At 47.1% G+C, this 22,557-nt stretch overlaps 1 protein-coding gene across 3 annotated transcripts in view; it reads right to left on the minus strand.

Moving 5' to 3' along the window:
* The window catches only part of LUC7L (LUC7 like), a 35,515-nt gene extending 13,314 nt beyond the window's left edge, over window positions 1-22,201 (minus strand). The window contains exons 1-6 of one of the 3 annotated variants that reach the window (XM_032845990.1): window positions 22,059-22,191; window positions 21,099-21,169; window positions 20,046-20,140; window positions 15,911-16,009; window positions 2,647-2,757; window positions 1,396-1,539 (exon numbers count right to left, since the gene is read on the minus strand). In XM_032845990.1, the coding sequence (XP_032701881.1) occupies window positions 1,396-1,539; window positions 2,647-2,757; window positions 15,911-16,006 (351 nt within the window). In that variant the 5' untranslated portion in view covers window positions 16,007-16,009; window positions 20,046-20,140; window positions 21,099-21,169; window positions 22,059-22,191. Of the gene's footprint in view, window positions 1-1,395; window positions 1,540-2,646; window positions 2,758-15,910; window positions 16,010-20,045; window positions 20,141-21,098; window positions 21,170-22,058 lie in introns of all 3 variants that reach the window. The other 2 variants (XM_032845988.1, XM_032845989.1) reach the window with 2 other exon arrangements.
* Between the last annotated feature and the right edge of the window lie 356 nt (window positions 22,202-22,557).

Raw genomic sequence — 22,557 nt, forward strand, 5'->3', positions numbered from 1 at the left:
GCCCCCTTGGAGTGACCCTTCTGCTCTGCAGACTTACCACTGCCCCGGTGGGCATCGCAACAGCCCCCATGGGCCCTGGGCGCCACCCATGCCTTCAGTCCATCTTTCCGGACCTCTGACTGTGGGTTAAGCACCACGCTGAACCAGGGCTACAGAGGTGGCCAAAGAGAGGCCTGCACCAGGGGCACCTACGCTTCATCTCATCTCTACCCAGCCTCCCCGAGCCCACGGCTCTAATGACCTTCTCAGCCAGTGGGTCTTGGCTAAGGGCACTTCCAGGATTACCTGAACTCACCTGGAGACCCCTGGGAACAGAGTCACTCTCAAACTCAGACCCCATTTTTCTGACCACCAGTTTTCATCTGAATGACTCTTACCCATCTGTTCACGTACCCTCTTTCTGTACCCCTCCCAACCCCAGTGCTCTCCACGAGGAGGGCGTCCTCTGGTTTGCTCCCAACTGAAAACTAGCCGGGGCGCCAAGTGGCTCTATCGTCGAGCCTCTCCCTTCTGCTCAGGTCATGATCCCAGGGATCCTGGGACTGAGCCCCGCACTGGGCTTCCTGCTCAGCAGAGTATCTGCTCCTCCCTCTCTTCTGCCTCTCTCCCCGCTACTCATGCTCTTTCCTGCTCTGCTCTCTCAAGTAAATAAATAAAACCTTTAAAAATTTGGGGAACAAACACAAAAACCAACAACTAAAAGCCATCCAGCACACAGGTGGAACCCAACAAGCATTTGGTCCAGGAATACAGATGTCCCCACCTCCCTCCGACTCGACCGTCACCACCATTCCCAAAGGCTACGGGAGCCATTTCCAGTTCCAGCGGTGAAGATCTGGGAGTCAGAGCGTACCCGAGGGAGAAAGCAGTCACCAACACTAGTGAGTCTCTGGCTCAGCTTCTCCACCACCTGCCAGTGTGTCCTGGCCTGGTACCCCAGCGGACACCACGCGGATGCGACCCTCAGCCCGCACAGGTTCTCTCTTCCAGAGGTGCCGCGTCACCAAGAACAGCCAGGCTCCGGTGTGCAGGGCAGCCAGCGCTACAGCCCTGGCGCCACCACGCCGGCTGAGCTGCCACCACAGCCTGGAAAACCCCCAGAGAGTAAACTGCCACCACCGCAGTGACTCTTCAGCTCGCGGACTGCGCTCTGCATACAGGTGTCATGCGGAGGGCTTGCCAGTGATGGGTATGCTATCACACAAGGGCCACAGGAGACAGAGTCAAGGCACAAACCCAAGTATGCGCAGACTCTAAATCCTACAACCCTGTCCACGTAGCACCCTACTTCCAACTTTTTCCCAACATTCAAAAAATGCAAGTTTAATTTTAGCCCAAATGGTCAACATTCAGGAGTTACAACATCTCCTTTCTTGAAGACCTTTTCCCACCAACCTCAGCTTCTTTTTTCTTCGCACGGACTTTCTCCACTTCCATAAGAATCTTCTGGGATTCATCCACATTTCCCTCAGCTCCCAGTTGCTCAGCTTTAGCAAGAAGTTTTCCTATTTCTTCATTCAACTCATGTACTTTTTCTGCCTGAAAGAAGACAACCAGGTGAGGCAGAGAGTCAGGTGAGCAGACATCTAAAACCGAAAGATCGTAACACAGAGACAAGGCGTGTTTCTCCTGCTGTACTTCTGCTCCGTTCTACCAAAACTACACGGAACAGCCACGGTCCTCACGGGATCACAAGCAAACTCTAACAACTCTGGCATCTCTACTGGCTCCGCTGGGACTCTGACCTTAAACTAACCCAGCCGGCTGCAGTCCCTAAGAGCAGCACCATGCCTGTCATGTCCAACATGGTGGCCAGGGTCATCACGGTGGTCACTTTCTAGGCTGTCTCTTCTCACGTCTTCTATAACCACTCAACCTTCTGCGTAAGGGCCATAAAATGTCCAGTTTAAATGCATACATCTGTACTGTAAGCAAAATGCCTAATCATCTGGGATTTAATTTTAGTAGTAAGATAGCTGGGACACTTGGCTGGCTCACTTGTTAAGCATCTGCCTTTGGCTCAGGTCATGATCCTGGGGTCCTGGGATCGAGCTCCGCATCAGGCTCCCTGCTCGGCTGGAAGCCTGCTCTCCCCGCCCCAACTCCCGCTGCTTGTGTTCCCTCTCTCACTGTGTCTCTGTCAAATAAATGAATAAAGTCTTAAAAATAAATAAATGAATAAAACAGCAACTACACATACCCCAAACAATGCTTTTACAAAACTGAGAGGAGAGGACACTGAAGACATTCATTAGCTGCACTTAAAGACAGGAAACAGAATGTGCTCACAGGCCAATGACACACGGATCTACCGTCTCCATTCTTCAGGACAGCCGCACCACAGTCTAACCACTGCTCAACTAAACGTCCCCCATTTACTGTTCTATGTGGGGGTGTTAAGAAGCCAAACTTTGATAAACATGGACAGTGGAGGAGGGACAGAGGCAGCAAGCAGCTCCAGGGAGCAGAAACCTGCTGACCGCCTTCCCTCCTTACTGGGACGCACTGAGGCAGCACGGACTGTCCACGCCAAAGATGCAGTCAGTGCTGCTGGTAACTGTAACGGTGCTGTTAGGCCGCTGGCAGGCTGGTTTTCACCACACAGTGAGCTGCACACACAGCTCCAGGAGAAAGTCCCAGACATACCTTCGCAGAAACTTCTGCGCTGATCTCCTCCTGTGTCTCTGCCAGCCGCTTCTTGGCAAGCTCAGTTCTCCGATCACACTCAGCAATGAAGGACTCCAAGTGATCCATCGCCTAGCTCAGGAGAATCAGAGAGCTGTGATCAGTCACAAGGAAGGTCGTGGAACCCATCAGTTCAACAGGACATACACTCCTGGGTTGGTTTCTTAAAGCCTGTAAGTTCGGTGGGAAGATCTTAAACTATGCTACAGCTAGCACATCCGTAACCACATTAAACCAAGGGGCTTTGTTAAACCGATCATTCAGAAGCATGGTCTTCTCATCTGATTTATCTCTCAAATTTTGTAAAAGGACCCCCATCCCTCAATAACATTTCCCGGACTATTTTAGGCCATAATTAATAGTGTTCTCTGAGGGGCAGGAAAGGCTGGACTGAGACTAGTATCGGAGGCCCTCTTCTGGTGAGCTGTGGGGGTGCGGATGATGTACTCACTGGTCTGTGTGAGCCACGTAAATATTATCCCCTCATGTTCTGAGGGTAGAGTTCCCCCTTCCACCTCAAAACAAAACAATAGAACAAATATTACTGAGAGCTGTGAGCACGGTTAGTTATTGCCTGTCTAAAGTAGCAGGAAAACTGGTTACTACTTACCCAAAGAAATAAAGGAAAAGAAACTCTAGAAAGCTAACTGCTCACTCTGAAAAGACTTGTGGGGGAAACACGGACACACTAATAAGCTGCTTCACATGTGTTAGGCAGCAGATCTGCCATGACCAGCCCCAGGCCCCAGCATAACTTCAGGTAAACATATAAATAGGGTATCTGTCCGGCCACAACCAGTGACCAGCAAGCAGCACCTCCCAAATTACGGCCACTAGTCCGCTCGCAGACGCTGGCACTGTGTGAAGCACGACAGCAAGGGAGGGTAGCATACGATGACAGGCCTGGGTCATGTGATCTATCACCAAAACGTACGGAAGAAACAGCTCTGGGTGGAGATGACAGAAAGCAGGTGACAGGCCAGCAGACCCAGTGGTGATGAAGCGCAGCTGCCTTCCGGGGTGCCTGGGGGGCTCAGCGGGTTAAGCGTCTGCCTTCAGCTCAGGTCGTGATCCCGGGATCCTGTAATCGAGTCCTGCCTCGGGCTCCCTGCTCAACGAGGAGTCTGCTTCTCTCTCTACCCCTTCCCCCTGCTCATGATCTCTCTCTCTCAAACTCTCTCCCAAATAAATATATAAAATCTTAAAAAACAAAACAAAACCAAAGACCAAGTGGTAATAATCTATGTCCCTCCACCCAAAGATGGCCAGAGGGAGCAAGTCAGCAGGTCGGCTGTTAAGAAAGCTCTCTACAAGGACCAGTGTGACACTGGAACGGACAAGAGGGATAGGGTTTCCTCCAGAAATCTGAGAATCTCTTTTCACAGAAGTGCACAGGTGGACACAGTTCACACAGAGAAGTTCTGTGGTGGGGCCAAGCCCCTGAGGGCACTGGAGAAAGCCTAAAGTATAATCACCCACTGACGCCAACTCCCAGTTTCACTCCACATTCACTCACTCCTGGGATTCAGGACCTCTCTCCTGTTGTGGGGCCGTTCACATACTTTCCCTGATAAACATTTCACTATGTTCAAATGAAGCCATCAGGGAAGCCAATGATCATCTGTCTGCATGCAGCACACCTCCTGGAAAGATAGAGTTGACCATTCTGCTGACAGGGGGATAACTCGCCAGGATCCAGTGCCAGCAAGCTGACATAGGTCGCACGACTCCTGTGCTCGTAAGGGACGATGGATCGTGGCAGACCATCCTCCAATGCCCCGGCTTCACCCACCCAGAGGTCCTGAATCTATGGTGCAGATCCTTCCGTTAACTGCCCAGAGTGACCTCACACCTGCGACAGACTCAGGAACCCACTCGTCAGGGGTCAAGTGGTGACATGTCACAATCCATTAAAGAAACGAGCTACAGTTTCAGCAGAAACCAATTAGCTACAGACGCAGCAGACCAGAGACATCGTTTAACTGCCACATTCTTTAAGAGGTGACACTCTGGGGGGCTCAGTCAGTTGGGCATCTGCCTTCGGCTCAGGTCGTGACCCCAGGGTCCTGGGATTGAGCCCTGCACTGGGCTCCCTGCTCAGCGGGGAGCCTGCTTCTCCCTCTGCCTCTGCTGCTCCCCCTGCTTGTGCTCTCTCACTCTCTGTCAAATAAATAAAATCTTAAAAATGAAAGGATATTCAAGTCTAAAAATTAAGCCCTAACCACAACTTAACATTCTCTAGAAAGTCCCCCAACCTCTCCAGCTTCAGAGTGCTGTGAGGAAACGCGGACTGCCGAGGAGGCCTCGGCACAGTGCTGACACCAGGAGGCAACTGAGTGTCACTGCTGCTGGAGGCCGTTCCTCCACACTCAGGACTGAACGGCGCTGTTCCCAGTGTCGCCAGCCCAGCCAGCCCAGCGGAGAGGACACCAGCCAGAAATCCGGGAGCCTGAGACGCACTCTCAGGGAGACTGGTCACAGCGAACATGAGCCCCTGTGCTGTGCTGCGTGTCCACATGTGCCTTAAAACGGTCACATGGGAAACTGCGAAGTCTCCACTTTCCAGATGAAGAAACTGAGGTACAGTTTCCAAACTACTAAGTGATGGCATCAGGGTCCAAGGACCCTTATGTTTGGCTCCAAAGTCCCTACACTCAATGTGCACACCTCTGAGGCGGTCACCACCAGCCCAGTTCACAGATGAATAGAACAAGTTACAGTAACTTGCCCAAGGTCAGGAAGGGATCCCCGGCCGGGATATCTGACCTAGTAACCGTAACTATTATACGGTTCATCGTAGACAGAAAAAGTAGGTATAATCAGAACCGGTCTCAAGTGGCATATTAAAGACAGTCTGGAAGTTTGTTGATACCATGTGCAGTTTCAGAAACCTGTCAAATAAAACATCACAAACCAAGACAATTTGGGGAGTAAGTTAACTGTGTTTTTACCGAGTTAAAAAAAATCAAATTCTTCATACTTTCAATAATGTGGACTCTAACTCAATTGTACTGCTCTGTAACAGTTTCACAGGTTGAATTAAAGTATTAATACTGTGGTTTGTTTGCCGGTGCTCAAGTTGAGAAATCTGACATGTTATTATATAGACTACCTAGCAGCAGATGTCATACACCCCTCCCTAAGGAATTTCTGGGTAAAACACTTTCAAGAAGTCAAGGCCTGGCCCTGGCATGGTCAGCCTGAGGCTATCTTAGGCTAGAAGGAGACAACAGAGAGGACAGGTGCTCCAGCGGTTCCACCCACCAAGCTCAAGCTGAGGGTCTAGGCAGGCAACACCTACACAAACAATCACCTTTCAGTAACTCCTGACTGACCAAGACCCCAAAACATGGTTACTCACTATCAGCAAAGATGTGAAGATGCGAACTCTTCTGCCTGCCGGTGGGAGCACGGTATCATCAAAACCCCAGATACCCTCTGACGCGACGGTTCTGCGTCTCAGAACCTCCCCCGGATGCTTCAGACAGTTCAGACGTGCGCACGATGGCGGCGTGTAATGCAGACCACAATCACCAACAGGGGACTGGTCGTGTAAAGCAGGTACCATCCCGTGGCAGGCTGTGCAGCCCCAAAAAGCAATAAGGAACTCTACGCAAAGGTATACTAAGAAGTTAAACAAAAAAAGGAAGGGGCAGGTTCGAATAGGTGTAGAAATGACCACTCGTGTAACAACAGGAATACAGACATACCGTCTGCCTCCGGCATCCGCGTGACACTGGTTACTCCTAGAGGCAACCAGAGGACAGAAGAGCAGAGCAGGAGAGAGGTTTCCCCTTCTGTCCTGGTGAAGTCTGAACCAAGCGACAGCCCTACATGTGCTCACACTAGTAAGAGACATGGCACCCTTTGTGAAATAACGCATCTGGGCAATAATGCTCATCTGTTGCTTAAAGCACCGGGCCGAAGGCAGACAGGGGCCCTGACCATCGGCAGGTCAAAGCTGCCGCAACCACTGCTGCCCCAGAGGTGGTCCAAGAGCAGGTGCAAAGCCCCGCCTCGGAATGTTCCAGTCACAACGTAGAACCTAAATCCAATGATCAAGCCTCCAGACCCAATGCCTACAGGGCGAGAATTTCAGGGACTGGGGAAACATGTTAAACAAGACATCATGAAGCTATAATCACCAAAATCCAGGATATGAGACTTCTAAAAAATTAGTTTCTTCAAACAAATAGATTTTAAAAGATTTATGAAAGCATTCTAACACGTAGCCCTTATTTCGAATCCTGAGTCAAAGAAATAAAATGATAAAAGAATCCTTTCTGAAGCAATCTGGAAAATTTGAACACTGTCAGTCAGATGCTAAGAAATTATTTTTAAAGATGACCATTTCTAATAAAATCCTCAAATTCTAGACACAGTATTTACAGAGGAAATTCTGTCTAGTAGCTAGTATAAAGTAATCCGGGTACGGGGCGGGGGGAGGGGGCACGCGCCTGCCTGGCTCCGGGGACACGTGACTCTTGATCTCAGGGTTGTGGGTTCAAGCTCCAAGATGGGTCCAGACAGTACTTAAAAACTATAATTTTTTTTTAAGATTTTTATTTCCTTGAGAGAGAGAGAGAAAAATTGAGCACAAGCTGGGGGAGGAGCAGAGGGAGAGGAAGCAGCACACTCCCTGCTGAGCAGGGAGCCGGACATGGGGCTCCATCCCAGCACCTGGAGATCACGACTGGACCTGAAAGCAGACGCTTAAGCGACTGAGCCACCCAGATGCCCCTAAAAAATACGACCAAATATCCAGTGGGGGAACGCAAAGATAAAGACAAAATAAGAGTGTTCCTGTCAATAATCACTGAAAACTGAGAGACAGAACCCAGAAATTTCATGACAATATCCTGTCCACTTCTGTATCTTTAAAAATTTTCCGGAACACATTTTTAAAAACATGCCAAGTAGATTGCTCATTCCAAGTGTGATACCAGATCTCAACACATGGCAAAGGCAACGTTGAAATACCGACAGACTGACTGAGACGCATGCGGTTTGTCTGCAGATCTGGGAGGAGCTGCGGGAAGATGAAACCCAGCGGGCTGTGGGCTGATCATTCCCAACGCTAAGTGATGGGTACTAGGAACGCCACTGTGTGACTGCATTCCACTTCTGATTTTTGAGATTCTCCAGAATAAAAATTAACAAAAACTCCCTGGTGGGATATCTGGGTGGCTCAGCTGGTTAAGCATCCGACTCTTGGTCTCAGCTCGGGTCATCATCTCAGGGTCCTGAGACTGAGCCCTATACTGGGCTCTGCACTCAGCGGGAAGGCGGCTGGACATTCTCTCCCTGCCTCTTCCCTCGCTCGCGGGATGCAATCTCTCTCTCTTTCTCAAATGAATCAATCCCTTGTAAATCAACCCTTCTTAGGCTTTTTTTTTTTTTTTTGGGACGCCTGGGTGGCTCAGTGTGTTAAGTAAGCCTCTGCCTTCAGCTCAGGTAATGATCTCAGAATCCTGGGATCGAGCCCCACATCGGGCTCTCTGCTCAGCAGGGCGCCTGCTTCCCTTTCTCTCGGCCTGCCTCTCTGCCTACTTGTGATCTCTGTCTGCCAAATAAATAAATAAAATCTTAAAAAAAAAAAGAATGTTTGAACTTTAAAAAAGAAAAAAGATTTTATTTATCTGAGAGAGACAGACAGTGCTCATGATCAGGAGCAGGGGGGAGGGGAAGAGGGAGAAGCAGACTCCCCACTGAGCAAGGAGCCTGATTCAGAACTCAATCCCAGGACCCAGACGCTTAACCCAGGCACCCTCTCGGTCTTTTTTTTTCTTAACTGAAAAATGTAATCACAGCTTTAAAATGCTCTGTGAATGTAACTTCCTACCCTCCTTTTTGCCGACAGAACCTCAGAATTCTAACCCAAAGCCTATTCCTAAACTGGCAGTGTGACCCCGGCTTCCAGCAAGTGCTCTTGAACACCGCTAAAAGCCTCACTAGCCAAGGTTCACTTGTGGCAGGTAAGAAGCAAGTTGCTGCTGCTGGGCCGCCTGGACTGACTCGGTAGGAAGAGCTAGGTCACAAATCCAGCAGACACTGGGTGTAGATATTATTTAAATTAAAAAGGCTTAAAAAGAAAAAAAAAAAAAAAGGGCAGTAAGTTGTTGCTGTTAAAGTGTTTGCTTCAGGGCGCCAGGGTGGCTCAGTGGGTTTGGGCCTCTGCCTTCGGCTCGGGTCCTGATCTCAGGGTCCTGGGATCGAGCCCGGCATCGAGCTCTTTGCTTGGCAGGGAGCCTGCTTCCTCCTCTCTCTCGGCTGCCTCTCTGTGTATCTGTGATCTCTCTGTCAATGAATAAATAAAATCTTTAAATAAATAAAGTGTTTGCTTCCCTGCATTTCAAATACTAAGGGACTGCCTCCACGGAGGGGAGGGCACATTCCATGTTTTAAAGGCCAGCTCTACCCATTCTCTAAGTAGTGTATCTTCAATTAACCCCTCCACACACACACAAAATCTAGAGGTGAACTCTCTAGTACAATTTTGCACCTTTGTCTTGCTCATGATATCACCACAGTTCTGTCATTAAGTAGGCTCTGTAAAGTTTCTAGGGCAGTCTATGCCAAGAGTAATCATAATTTGCTAACTCATTTCTCTCTTTTTGAACAAAGAATTCTATTGTGTCCAACTTTCCAATGTTATAACAATCCTACCATAAACACATTTGTGTACCAACGTCTGACTGCACTTCTGATTACTTCCTAAAGCTAGAAATTTGTAAAAATAAATCACAGGACAGAAGTATTTTTACATATTCATTTCTGCCTATTATTAGCTAGCAGGACCTGCTAACTGCACATGACACAGAAAATGTAGCTTCTTCTCTCCTCTGACAAGAAATAATCACTTAATTGGGCGCCTGGGTAGCTCAGTCCGGTCAGGCATGACTCCTGATTTCAGCCCAGGTGATAATGTCAGGGACAGGAGGTCTAGCTCCCAGCTGGGCATGGAGCATGCTCAGGATTCGCTCTCTCCCTCCGTACTGACTCCCAACAGCTCCCGCAAGGTTTAAAAAAAAAAAAAAAAAAAAAAAAAACCACTTAAGAATTTGGTATATATTTTTTAAAACTGCATTAAAATGCATACCTAAGCACTCAATTTTTATGCCAACCAAACAAGACAGTTTGGTAAATTTCCATTTTTTTCTTCTTCATACCAATGCACACGTCTTCTGTCTTCTACAATCTACAGCCATGCAATATTTTATTTAACTGTAACAGGACTACTTTAGGTCCTCTAAGAACAAAAGTTATTTGGGTATTTTCACTTTTTCACTAATGCAAAATGATGCAATGAACATCTTAGGTCTTCTCATACGTACGCACATGTTCTTTTAAAACAACTTCTTACAAACTGTTTAAATATTTTAAATTTGTAAAAAGGGCTGATGAGTTCTTATAGAAGATCCACTCAAAGTCCAATGTCAATCTATAAATTCAGCAAGTAATTATGAAAATACATCTTAACAAGAGGGACACCAGAGGGGCTCAGTCTGTCAAGTGTCTGCCTTCTGCTCAGGTCGTGATCTCAGGGTCCTGCGACTGAGCCCCACATCAGGCTCCTTGCCCACGAGAGTCTGCTTCTCCCTCTTCCTCTGCTGCTCCTGCTTGTTCTCATTCTCTCATTCTCTATCTCAAATAAATAAATAAAACCTTAAGAAAAAAATCTTAATGACGCCCTCTGTAAAGACAGGTTTTATTTTAAACTAATGTATCATGAATAAATCAACTAAAGCCCCAAGTTTTAGCCAAGTTTTTCTTTTATAAAAAAATAAACAAAATGCATGCATGTCTTAGCAGGTCTGTGTAGCATGCAAAGCTTTCACACTGACCAAACTACAATAACTGTTCTAAAGAAAAAATACATCCCATGTGTAACAAAAATGGTTTTAAAATATAACTGCAATGTCTGCTATCTTTAATATATTTAATAAACTTGTCAATATTAAAACAAATTTTCTGAGCTTGTGGTCAGGTGTTGCCCTGAGTGGCCCACTCCAAATCCAACTCCTCTGCCAGCACCACATGGTGCTGCCTCCATTAATTCTGGCAAATAACATCAGGCTTAGGGTACTTCCAGGGACTTTGGTAAATGGTGGGCCCGTGTAACAGAGTTATTGCCAGTAATGGAGATACTCCCCAAAACATCTGATGAGCTACAGAAAAATACAGTACTAAAAAAACCCAGAGCCAATCTTCCATTAGTGATGGTTTACAACCTGTGACAATGAAACCTGGGCCCATTTCCCAACAGTGATGACCGCACTGCAGCCCTTCAGGAACCAACCTCAAGAGGGACCCCTGGGAGCCACATGCTGGTCCAGGGCCTGGGCCTTGCACAGTGCAGGGGCCTCAGGGCAGCCCAGGAGCCCAGCAGCACCAGCAGCAGGTCAGGGTTAGCAAGAGTCAGTCCACTAAGCACATCTGACCAAAATGTTTCTGAAGGGTTCTTGCTTCTCAAACTGCAATTTTGACACGAAACATCACAACTAGCCTTCTGATAATCCTATCTGTTCATCCTGAATCAGCTATCTTTAGAAGATGAAACCAACCTCCAGAGAACTACTGGATGGCTGGTTACATGGAAAGGGGAGACTTTTTACCTGAACCTTTTAGACCTCTGCAATCCACCCCAGCGAACATGCATTACCTACCAAAAATATTTAAAAACGGATTTTCATTAACTTTACAAATCTGTATTTTAAGAAAAACCTTTGTTTTCCCATTAAAGTTTATTCCATAAAACTAAGGAGATAAAAAGCTTGGTATTTTAAAGTCAGGCCATGTTTAATTACTTATCAAAGTAACCCATGTACATCCAATCACTACTGAGAAGTATAAATTAAAACCAAGGTCTTCATGCTAAATATGGAGCCTGCCTTTAAAAAAAAAAAAAAGAAAAAAAAAAAAAAAAAAAAAAAACCCAAAAGGTGGGGTAAATTGCATGGCATGTGAATTTTATCTTAAACCCACTGAAGAAACTTTTTAAGGTAAAATTTCCACCCTCAACACCCAGAGGTGTCTTCCTGTCAGCTTTACAATGCAACACTCCACTGTGTAATGAGACTCTTCTCCCTTTAAGAAAAATTCTGCAACAAGCATCTCTTCTGTGCACTCATTTGCACATATCCCTAAGATATGTTCCAACAGCAGAGTTCTGTAATGAGTTCCTATATACCCTGACAGACTGTCCTCCTTCAAATATGGCTACTCCAAAATGCCCTTCATTTTCAGGGCAAAAGGACTTCTTCCACTGGTTATCAAACATTTTAATATGAACCATCTATAAGATCAAAAGTGATCTTTAAGGAGTTGGGGGGAGGGGTGGTAACCTTTTTAACAGAAAAAGTAATTCCTATATATGATAAATTTTCACATAGTACACAAAGGTCTCTTGCCCCGCTCTAACCCTCCAACCAAGTTAAGAGTGGTTATAACCGGGGCACCTGGGTGGCTCAGTGGGTTAAGCCACTGCCTTCGGCTCAGGTCATGATCTCAGAGTCCTGGGATCGAGCCCCGCATCGGGTTCTCTGCTCAGCAGGGAGCCTGCTTCCCTTCCTCTCTCTCTGCCTGCCTCTCTGCCTACTTGTGATCTCTCTTTGTCAAATAAATAAAATCTTTAAAAAAAAAAAAAAAATGACATTTAAAGAGTGGTTATAACCTACTGGGTTCCTCTAAAACACCTCTCTGCACATCTAAACATGTTAACAAGTGTACAGCACCCTCCTTAATAAAACAAACAAACAAACAAACAAACAAAAAATACACTATGGAGGAGTACCCGGCTGGCTCAGCTGATGGAGCATGCGACTTTTGATCTCGGGGTCGTGAGTTTCAGCCCCATGCTGAGCATACAGCTCATTTATAAGTAAATAAGGAAAAAAAAAAAAAAAGGGGGGATGTATGCAACTAAACACATTGTTTAAAAAACAAGACAAGGGGCCCCTGCAGCGCTGGACTCGGTTTCAGCTCAGGTCCTGATCTCAGGGTCATGGGACTGAGCCCCATGTAGGGCTCAGAGGGGAATCTGCTTCTGCAGCTCCCCCTGTCCCTCCCACTTGCACGCATACCGCGACATGAATACCCACTCTGTCTCTAAAATTAAAAAAAAAAAAAAAAAAAAAAAAATCCTAAAAAAACAAACACTTTGGGGGTGCACCTGGGTGGCTCTGTCAGGTGAGTGTTACACTCCTGATTTCAAATCAGGTCATGATCTCGGGGGTTGTGAGACCAAGCCCTATCACCCACTCCATGCTCAGCGCAAAGTCTGCTTATCACTCTCCTTCAGCCCCCACCTCCACTCCCGCAAGAGTGGAGCTTTCTCAAATAAATAAGTAAATTCTTCCAAAAAAATAAAATCAAATAAATAAACACTATGGAAGTAGGATATTAGACTTTGCTTATCCACTTAATCTGTCTTGCAGATACTTTCACAACAACAATACAATGAACAGGCCAATTCTCTTTTCACAGTTACCCATCATTCCACCCTAGAGCGAATGATTTAGGCAGTCCCTTACTGAGGAAGTTGACCTGGTTCCCGCTGTCTGAAGTTATGAGTGCTGCAGGAATATTCTAGGACAGGTGTGTCTTTGTGCCAGTGAGATGTGATCCTAGAACTGGCCGGGCTGGCATGTGCTTTCACATCTTGAGATGCTGATACACCCGGGTGTATCAGGACTATCCGACCCTCCATTTCTTCGGTTCTGAGCCGGGTGAGCACTGTCACAGGATTAGACGTCCATGGGAAATGTCCTTTTCTATCCTTTGCTCCTTTTTAAATTGAGCCATTGATACCATTCTTGTCAATTGTGATGAATTTTACATTTAAGATAACTAGCCCATCATCATACACACTGTCAATGTCCTGTCCCAATTTATTCTCATTGCACAAAAGGGAACTTTTTTCCAATAATCTTCACACCCAGCACAGAGCTCAAACTTGTGACCCCAAGATCAAGAGTCACATGCTCTTCAGACCGAGCAAGCCAGGCGGCCCATGTACAGGTAATTTTGTTAGGCTAAATTTTAAATTTTTACACAAATGTACCCACCTTCCTCTTACAGCTTCTAGACTTTATAGCATTAAGATGACAAACAAAATTCATCTCCTAGGGATCCACTGGGTATTTTCCTACTGGCTAATGCATAGCTTTCAACAATATTCATTAAAAACAAACAAACAAACAAACAAAAGAACACTCTCTACCTTTCTGCACACTGGCTAAACACACCTCCTTCAAAATACACTAAATGTGTGTTTCAGTCACTGACTCCATTTCTTCTACTGTTTTCTAACTTTAAATTTATCAGGTCATTTAAAACATGCACTGACATTCTGATTTAGTAGAAATGCTAAGACCTCTGATCCAGGGAACATTATTAAACCTGAGATTTCAAAAAATACACCTGTGTATCTACCAGTCTCTGAAACTTGACACCCCAAAGTAATGGCCGCTTTGCATAAGCACCTGCAGGTTACTGAAGAACGTAAACTCACAATATAGAAAAATTCCCTTTCCAAGCCTCTTCTGTTAGTCAAACTGTTGTTAAAGGCACGTTTAGTTAATACAAAGATTCAACACTGAGAGCACACGGTGGTTAAAGGAATCTGAAAAAGAATTAATCTTAATCACTTTTAAGACTACTGGTTTAGGGGCGCCTGGGTGGCTCAGTGGGTTAAGCCTCTGCCTTTGGCTCAGGTCATGATCTCAGGGTCCTGGGATCGAGCCCCGAATCAGGCTCCTTGCTCAGCAGGGAGCCTGCTTCTCCCTCTGCCTCTGCCTGCCTCTCTGCCTACTTGTGATCTCTGTCAAATAAATAAATAAAAAATCTTAAAAAAAAAAAAAAAAGACTACTGGTTTAAAGAGAGTTTACTCCAGCTACAACACATCCTTCAAGATGTCCTTTGGGGGGCGCCTGGGTGGCTCAGTGGGTTAAGCCGCTGCCTTCGGCTCAGGTCATGATCTCGGGGTCCTGGGATCGAGTCCCGCGTCGGGCTCTCTGCTCAGCAGGGAGCCTGCTTCCCTTCCTCTCTCTCTGCCTGCCTCTCTGCCTACTTGTGATCTCTCTCTGTCAAATAAATAAATAAAATCTTTAAAAAAAAAAAAAAAAAAAAAGATGTCCTTTGGTGAGGAGGAGACGCCATTCTGTGGCTTCCTCACACCAAGCTCTGTCCCTTCCCAGTCTTCACTCAGGAACCTGAATGCCACCAAATCCCTTTAGTGACCTTTGGCCACGCTAGTGATGGACAGTTAGGCAAAAGAAAAAAAGAAATGGAGTGACTAAATACTACACTCAGAGGTGAGAACTGCTGTTAAAGGGTGAAAAAAAATCTTAGCTATCACAATGGTTTGTGGCCTGGAAAACTACAGCACATTAAGGTAATACTCAGGTTTCTGTGGTAACAAAATTTCATTGAAGGACAGGGGACATATTAGGAAGAAAAGTCTTAAAAAGGGTTCCTTTGTGAGGCAACAGTTAAAAAAAAGTTGTGAAATTCCATTTTATAACCAGTGAATTGCAAAAATTTAACACTATTGGGGTATAAATTGATACCACGGCTTTATCGACAACAGAAATGAGACAGAAAGGACGCCATTACAAAACTATCTCACAAGGATGAACGTATGCGATCCTTATTAGCCAAAACTTCCTCCCCTCAGAACAGACCCTAAATGAACCCTAATACACGGATATCAGGAATATATTCCAGAACATTCGTAATACTGTTTGTAGTAGCAAAACAAAACAAAACAAACAAAACCCACACCCAAGAACCAAGCCAGGTGTCTACGGATAATGAAGAGAGTTTGGGGCATACTCAAGCAGCAATGAGAATAAACCAAACCCAATAAAACGGGTAAACAAAAATACAAGACTGAATGAAAAAGTAAAGTTATTAAAGATTGTGCTCTGAAACTATTCTTCTAAGGCTTAAAAACAAGCAAAAATATGCAGTTCAAGGAACCATAAAAATACATAACACTTTTAAAAGGAAATGATACACGCAAAAATGCACAACAGTGCTGGATGTTAGACTGACAGGTGACAGCAAGTATTTTGCCATTCTAGCTCCCAGCCCTACTGGCAGAATAACAAGTTATCTCTCTTGTTATTCTGCTGCATGACTTACAAATGTTACATTTTTATTCTTGTTAGTTGGTATTTGGCTCTTCACAGGAGAGACGAATCAACATAAAATAAAACTTACATCTAATTCAAAAAACAGGTCCCTTTCTTTACTTGCAATCTCATAATCTGCTCGGAGGGCCAAGTCGTGGATTTTGGTACATTCTCCTAAATCCATGCGCTGTGAGAAAGAAACAGAAGTTTACATGTGAACATCTACCCACTGCAGAAAGCACATGACCTGGTGTTTCAACTGTTACCAAAATAAACACCTTTTTGAACAGTAAACTGTAATAAAAATGTTAAGAAACAGTACATAGCCAAGAAATCGTATTTTTCTTCTACCACCAAGATAATATGACACTTAGATACGTTTAAGTGTGAAGGTGTCCATCTCTTTTAGACCCAGAGATAACTGGACTAATAATGGAAACTGTATTAATTAGCTTTTGCTAGTCTGACTTTTGCATCAGATGTGTAAGAAGTCTACTCAGTGGGCACCTGGATGGCTCAGCCAGGTGAGTGTCCAACTCCTGATTTCTGCTCAAGTCTCAGGGTTGTGGCATAGAGCCCTGCGGCAGGCTCCACACTCAGCGGGAAGCCAGCCTGGGATTCTCTCCCTTTCCCTCTCCCCCTCGTCCCATTCAACCTCTCTCTAAATACCTAAATAAATAAAATCTTTTAAAAATGAAGAAGAAACATCTATTCAGTAAACAACAGCATGGAGGAAGGGAGAGGCCGCGAGGAAAACACCAGAAAACAAGAGTATCACCAAAAGCCACAAGTTTCTAGGCATCCTTCCTGCAATCTTCACTACTCGAGATGCTCAATGCCTACGGTGCACAGACAAGGAAAAGGACTGAGCAGATAGCAACCAGGTTTGGGCAACTACAACACAACCTAACACTTGGCTCTGTACACCTCTTTGTATATCAGAAGGCATAAAGCAGAACAGGTCCATTTAGAGCCCCTCTCCGCCCCCCAAAAAAATCCTCCAAACATTCTCCTAACCTAGTAAATGACCCTGGATATAACTGGAGACAGAGAATCAGGCCACTCAGTTGTCCCACTTGAGAAACAAAAGGTTGTTTCACTGAAACAAATGACCTGTGTTACCATTAAGATCAGCCTGATGTGCTACTGTGTTGTAAGCACGTGTGCCTCTGAGATGGCACCCTCCGCCTCTGGCCATCGAGCGCAAAAGCAAGGTTTGTGTGCTAAGCATCACGCTATCAAGTCACACAGTGCAAGTTAAAAAAAACCAGCATCACCGTGAGGAGACACCTGCGAAGTCCAAGCACTTGGACCAAAACGTGTGTCCACGTAACTAGATAACAAAGAATGATGGAGTCCAGGACCTCCTTTAAGCTCAGAGTACAACTACATCCAAAAGGAGCTCAAAAACTTCATGGGTTATAAAGTCTTTAACATTTTAGGCCAATTAGGGAGGCCGGCAGTACCTGACTCTTGGGCCCTAGTCTCACAGAATGTGCATGCCCTGCTCACTAACAAAACATCCTTTCGTATGAATGGTGACAGAACCAACAGCCGGCTCCCTACTGCGGAGCTCATCTTCCTTTAGACCGAGGTCAACTTCTGCATTTAAACGCTAAAGACCTCTCGTCTCCATTATTCTTCCCATGAAGTTATATGTAGCCCTTGTATGCTGTTACGTGGGGGAGTCTAGAGGCAGGGCGACAGTGTTTCTACAAGCCGAAGTCGTAGCCAGAATCGCTCTCCCGAGACCACTGACAACTTTCACTTCATGCACTCTTTTAAGTATCAGGATGATTCTTTAAAATACACAGTCTCGGGGCGCCTGGGTGGCTCAGTGGGTTAATCGGCTGCCTTCGGCTCAGGTCATGATCCCAGAATCCTGGAATCAAGCCCCACATCGGGCTCCTTGCTCAGGGGGGAGCCTGCTTCTCCCTCTCCCTCTGCCTGCCTGCATGCCGTTACCCCTGCTTGTGCTCTCTCTCCCACTATCTGTCTCTGTCAAATAAGTAAAATAAAATAAAATATACAGTCTCCACAAACGAAACCCAAGAACCATCGCTGCAAAGTAACTGGCAAACAACAGAAATGCTTAAAAGCTAATGAAAACTCTGTATCTCAAAGAAAACCCACCACCAGCAGAAGTAAGCACTAAAAACCTTCACTACTAAGCGTTTTAAGTACAAATAAATTACCACTCTACGAACTTCAGCTGTCAAGACAATTTTGACATCTGTGAACCACCCACGAAGCCAAAATCTACTGCCGGCCTTCCTTTGGCTGAGAAGTGTCAAGCAGCCAGGGCCAATGCAAGCAGAGGACAGGCCTGGGTTCCATGGTTACTCCCGGACCGTGTATCTTCAGCTTTGCCAAGGAGGCGGGAAGTACTCGTGGGCCAGTTCCCCTGGCAGCTAGCTAAGCACCAAACACAGCTGAAATACCACAGTAAGTCTTCTTCCAGAAGATTTGAAGTGGCCGTTAAACCCAGCATGTCAAATCGTTTTCACCGAAGGAACACCTGTGTTCTCTACCCTCTGGTGGCCTCACACTGGTGACACGGAAGGGTACTCAAGGCTCCTTTCAGAACTTTGGAAAACAAACATGCTTCCACTGAGACAAGTTGCACTACATTCCCTCCAGCTATCTTACTCTCCCAGACTTACTAATACTGTATTTTCCGGTTAAGCCTCGATGAAACTGTAACTTCTGTTCCTCCTTGCCTCACCTCTAATGACAGGAGATGGTTCTGAGCAACAACTTGGGCCTGGAGCAGTCCTCTGAAGACCAAAGATTACAACCACTTTCACTTAGCCACTCTGCGATAACTAAAACAAGCCGTTATCTATTCATTTATTGTCTGTCTTCTTCCTCCACTGGCTAAAGCCTTTATTTTACTGGCACCATATCCACAGTGCCTGGCACACAGCAAGTGTTCAGTAAACAGTTGAGGAATTAACCTGTACCCGACACAATAAACGCTGGCAGGAAATGCCCTCATTCTGGTTACTTTTCCCACCGGCATTCTGGAACAATGCTACCCAGGGTTCTGACCTCCCCTCCTCAAGAAAGGAGATGCTTCACACTCGTGCACATCCATCCCTCTTCCCCTTGGTTTCTCCCCTTAAGAGCGATCAGCAGTTCCAGGTTCTGATGCCTCCCTACAGGATTTTCCTTCAGCACAACTGCTCTTAACCGTGGAAGCCATTAGTCTACACTGACGGTACAAACCACAACCCACAGCAGCGTCTCTCTACGTCAGCGCCAACTACAGGCAGAACCTCAGGTATCAAAGGGACAGTGTTGGACATTCATCTCCTCGTTGCCCCCTGTAGTCAGCTTGAGAAGATCTAATACGTATGTGCGATTCCCCACAGGCTGCTCCCCTCACAATGCTGACGAGAACAGCAACAATTAATCATGAAGAAAATGTTCCCTAGTGGATGCACATTTGGGCCTTAAAATGAGCAGTTTCCATACTCCGTGAGGCGGCTGTGCCATCCAAACACGGTGGAGGTCTTTACAGGACTCCTTGGCTCTAAGTGGCTGTGTCGCCGTAGATGGTTCTCTACCCTTCGGTCTTCTTCCATCCTCCTTGATTTTGAATAAATGCATATTCCATAAACTAGCCTTTATCTATTTGGTTCGTCCAAAGTGAATGTATGATTTTAGGGTTGATGTTCATTGGATCACATGCTGATTTCTTGAAAGGGTAATGTAACACAATGCTAAAAACTCAGTGGTATATCCAACTGAATTATTGAAAACCTAAGACCTGGACAACCCTATCAGGTCCCCTCCCTCCTGAGGAACTTTGTACTATCACTCGGCTATCACTCAATAAACCTTGCACTGCTGCAAACCAAAAAAAGAAAAGTACCTCGTTAGGTCAAAAGTCTAGCATCGGCGTATGCTCAACATGAAACCCAACCAATGAACCCAGAATCTTCAAAGAACTAAAGGCTGACCCTGAACCGTACTTTTCTGGTTTCGCCAAATGATACAACTCATACTACTTGGTTGTGCATACCTCCTTAAAAGTGATTCTACAAAACATATGGTAACTTACAGAGAGAAATTCTTACAGCAGTGAAGTATGTCCCATAACAAGACTCCACCAAATTGACAATCTATCATTTGAAAGGCAGTAAGTGATTTCTGCCTGGTAAAGGCAGCCCCCATGTCTGAGTGTTCCATGACGTTCCCCCGCTCCCGAATACACCTACCGTCCCAGCCAGGATATCATGAGGGCAGCAGTCCAGAAGGTGACTCTTGCAGACACGGTCATCTGTAAACTTGACCCTCTGTCTGGTTTCGTCTCCTGAAATTCATTTGTGGTTTTAAATAAGACAGTATTACCACGTTAAACACCAAAGCACATCTGGTACAACAATTCACCTGGATGGCTGGCAGACTACCAAATACAATGGAAGGCTGATCTAGAGGTATTTACAACTGGAGCGGGATACGGATGTTTTTTGATGCTAAATGTATCATGAAGAATCACACACTTAATGAGATCTGACTCCATCATTGTGCCAAAGAAGTCAAGGAATCTGAAGTAAGAGGCTGAGCACCAAAAGGCCGTTAACCGCACACATACATGTGGGCAATGATGCCAAAACCCACGCTAATCAGAGGGCCGTGAATCACCACATCTGACTTATGGCTGGTAGTGTCCACCAACAGAAGCTACGTATTACTCTGATCGTTTTGCTATGGACAAATGCATAGGCAGTGTTTTGCCCAAAATCACATGAAGAAGAAAGCTTTCGAACTCTACCACTGGCTGATAAATGATCGAGACTTAATCTTCTGTCCCCTTCGCCCCCACCCTTAAAAAAGACAGTTGGCACCTGGGAGTCACTTTTAACAAGACAATAGCAAAGGAGAAAAAAAAGGGGGAACTAGGTTAGTCAATACACACTGTGAGTTCCAACACATACTGTACCCAACTGCATTCTTCAAGACCTCAGCTGCAGAATTTATGCCCGCTGCTGAAAAGTTTTAAAGGGAAAGCTTTCTTGCCCCACCTGCAGTAAGGAAGTCAGGGGAACGATACATAAAAGTAAAGGCAAAGTGGAACGTGACAAACTTTAAAGCTCCTCTGTGTCTACACAGAGCGGTGTCATACGAGAAGAGGATTCGCAAGCATCCAGGACTCATGTCGTGTCTCTTTACTGAAAATGTTTTCTTTCTAAACTACACTTTTAAAGTTATTCGTGAAAAAAAGCAAACACTTTTTTGTTATAACAGCTTAGAAATTGGTTGTGACTCACGGCTCGATGAACATGAGGCTTTTCTGCAACTCCCTTGCAGATTGGTGTAGGCAGGCAAAGATACACTGAACCTTTATGAATAAAATAGAGGGGCCACAATTGTTCAGTTTGTATGAAATACAAGTATGGGAAGCAATTCAAAAGCAACTCAATATACAAAGAACGCTAAAAAGCACTTATTCCCCTACGGAGTAGAGTGCAAGAGTCCGCACAGCCCTGCGAGTGTGCCAGCGGGAACTACAGCTCCGTCCTCGGGCGGAAGAGAAAACACAGACCAGGCGGGCGCACCGGGCCGCGAAGGCGCGACCGCTCGCTCCCGAGACAACCACCGCGACCGCTCGGCCTCCCTACGCCGTCCCTGTCCGACCTGCACCTAACGACTGCAAGCGCTAGCTCCACAGACGGCTCCCGCGCGGCTGCGAGGCCGGCCCCCTCGGCGCCGCACAAGCCCCACGGACAGCGGCGCCGGGCACGGCAGCCACGGCCGGGGCCGCGGGCCCGCCCGGCCCCCTCGGCTGGCACGGAGCGTCCTCCCCGCGGAGCCCCGCCGCCGCCGGCGAAATGCAGCCCACGCCGGCGCCCGCTCTTCGCCGACTTCGCGGCCGGCCGGGAGGCGCGGGGCCGCGGGCGGGGGGCGGGGCGAGGCGCGGCGCGGGCCAGGGAGAAAGCCGCAGGATGGCCCGTGGGGCCGGGGCTGGAGCCCCACCGGCGACTCGGGCGCCGAGACAGGAGCCGCCCGGGGCCCCGCCGCCCGCGAGGGAAAAGCCGGCCGCCGCCGCCTCCCGGGCGAGCCGGCTCAGACAAAGGCCCGGCGCCTGCGGTCGGCGCGCGGGGGAAGGTGGGGGGGGGGGGAGGGTGTCCGGCGCAGGCGCAGACGGTCGCGGCCCCCGCCTCAGGCCGCCCGGCGGCCTCGCCTCACTCCCGCCCCAACCCCTCGCCGGTCCGGCCGCTCCGACTCACCGTCCCGGGCGGTGCCCATGAGCTGGTCCAGCAAGGCCCGCATCTGCGCCTGGGCGGACATGGTGGCCGGCGAGGGCGGCAGGGACTGCGGCGACGACTCCTCTCAGAGCGGTGGGGGCAGCAGCGGCAGCGGCAGCGGCGACGAAAGCTGGTCGCGTCGGCCTCGAGCCCACTCAGCTCCTTCCCGCCGCGGGGGACGCCGGGAGGAAGTGCGTCGGTGGGGGCGCCGAGCCTGCTGGGAAATGTAGTTTCTGGGTGGGGTGGCCGGAACAGGAACTGAAACTCCGCCCTGGAGAAGGCCGGCGGAGAGGGTCCAACCAACCGTGATTTTGCTCTAGGTTCCGAGACCTTTCTATTCTACTGAGACCAAACTGCAATAAAATAAAATAAAATAAATAAATAGGGGCACCCGGGTGGCTCAGTGGATTAAGCGTCTGCCTTCAGCTCAGGTCATGATCCCAGGGCGCTGGGATCGAGTCCCGCATGGGGCTCCTTGCTT

This window comes from Lontra canadensis, unplaced genomic scaffold, assembly GCF_010015895.1.
Source record: "Lontra canadensis isolate GAN:19392208 unplaced genomic scaffold, GSC_riverotter_1.0 scaffold171, whole genome shotgun sequence".
NCBI lineage: Eukaryota > Metazoa > Chordata > Mammalia > Carnivora > Mustelidae > Lontra > Lontra canadensis.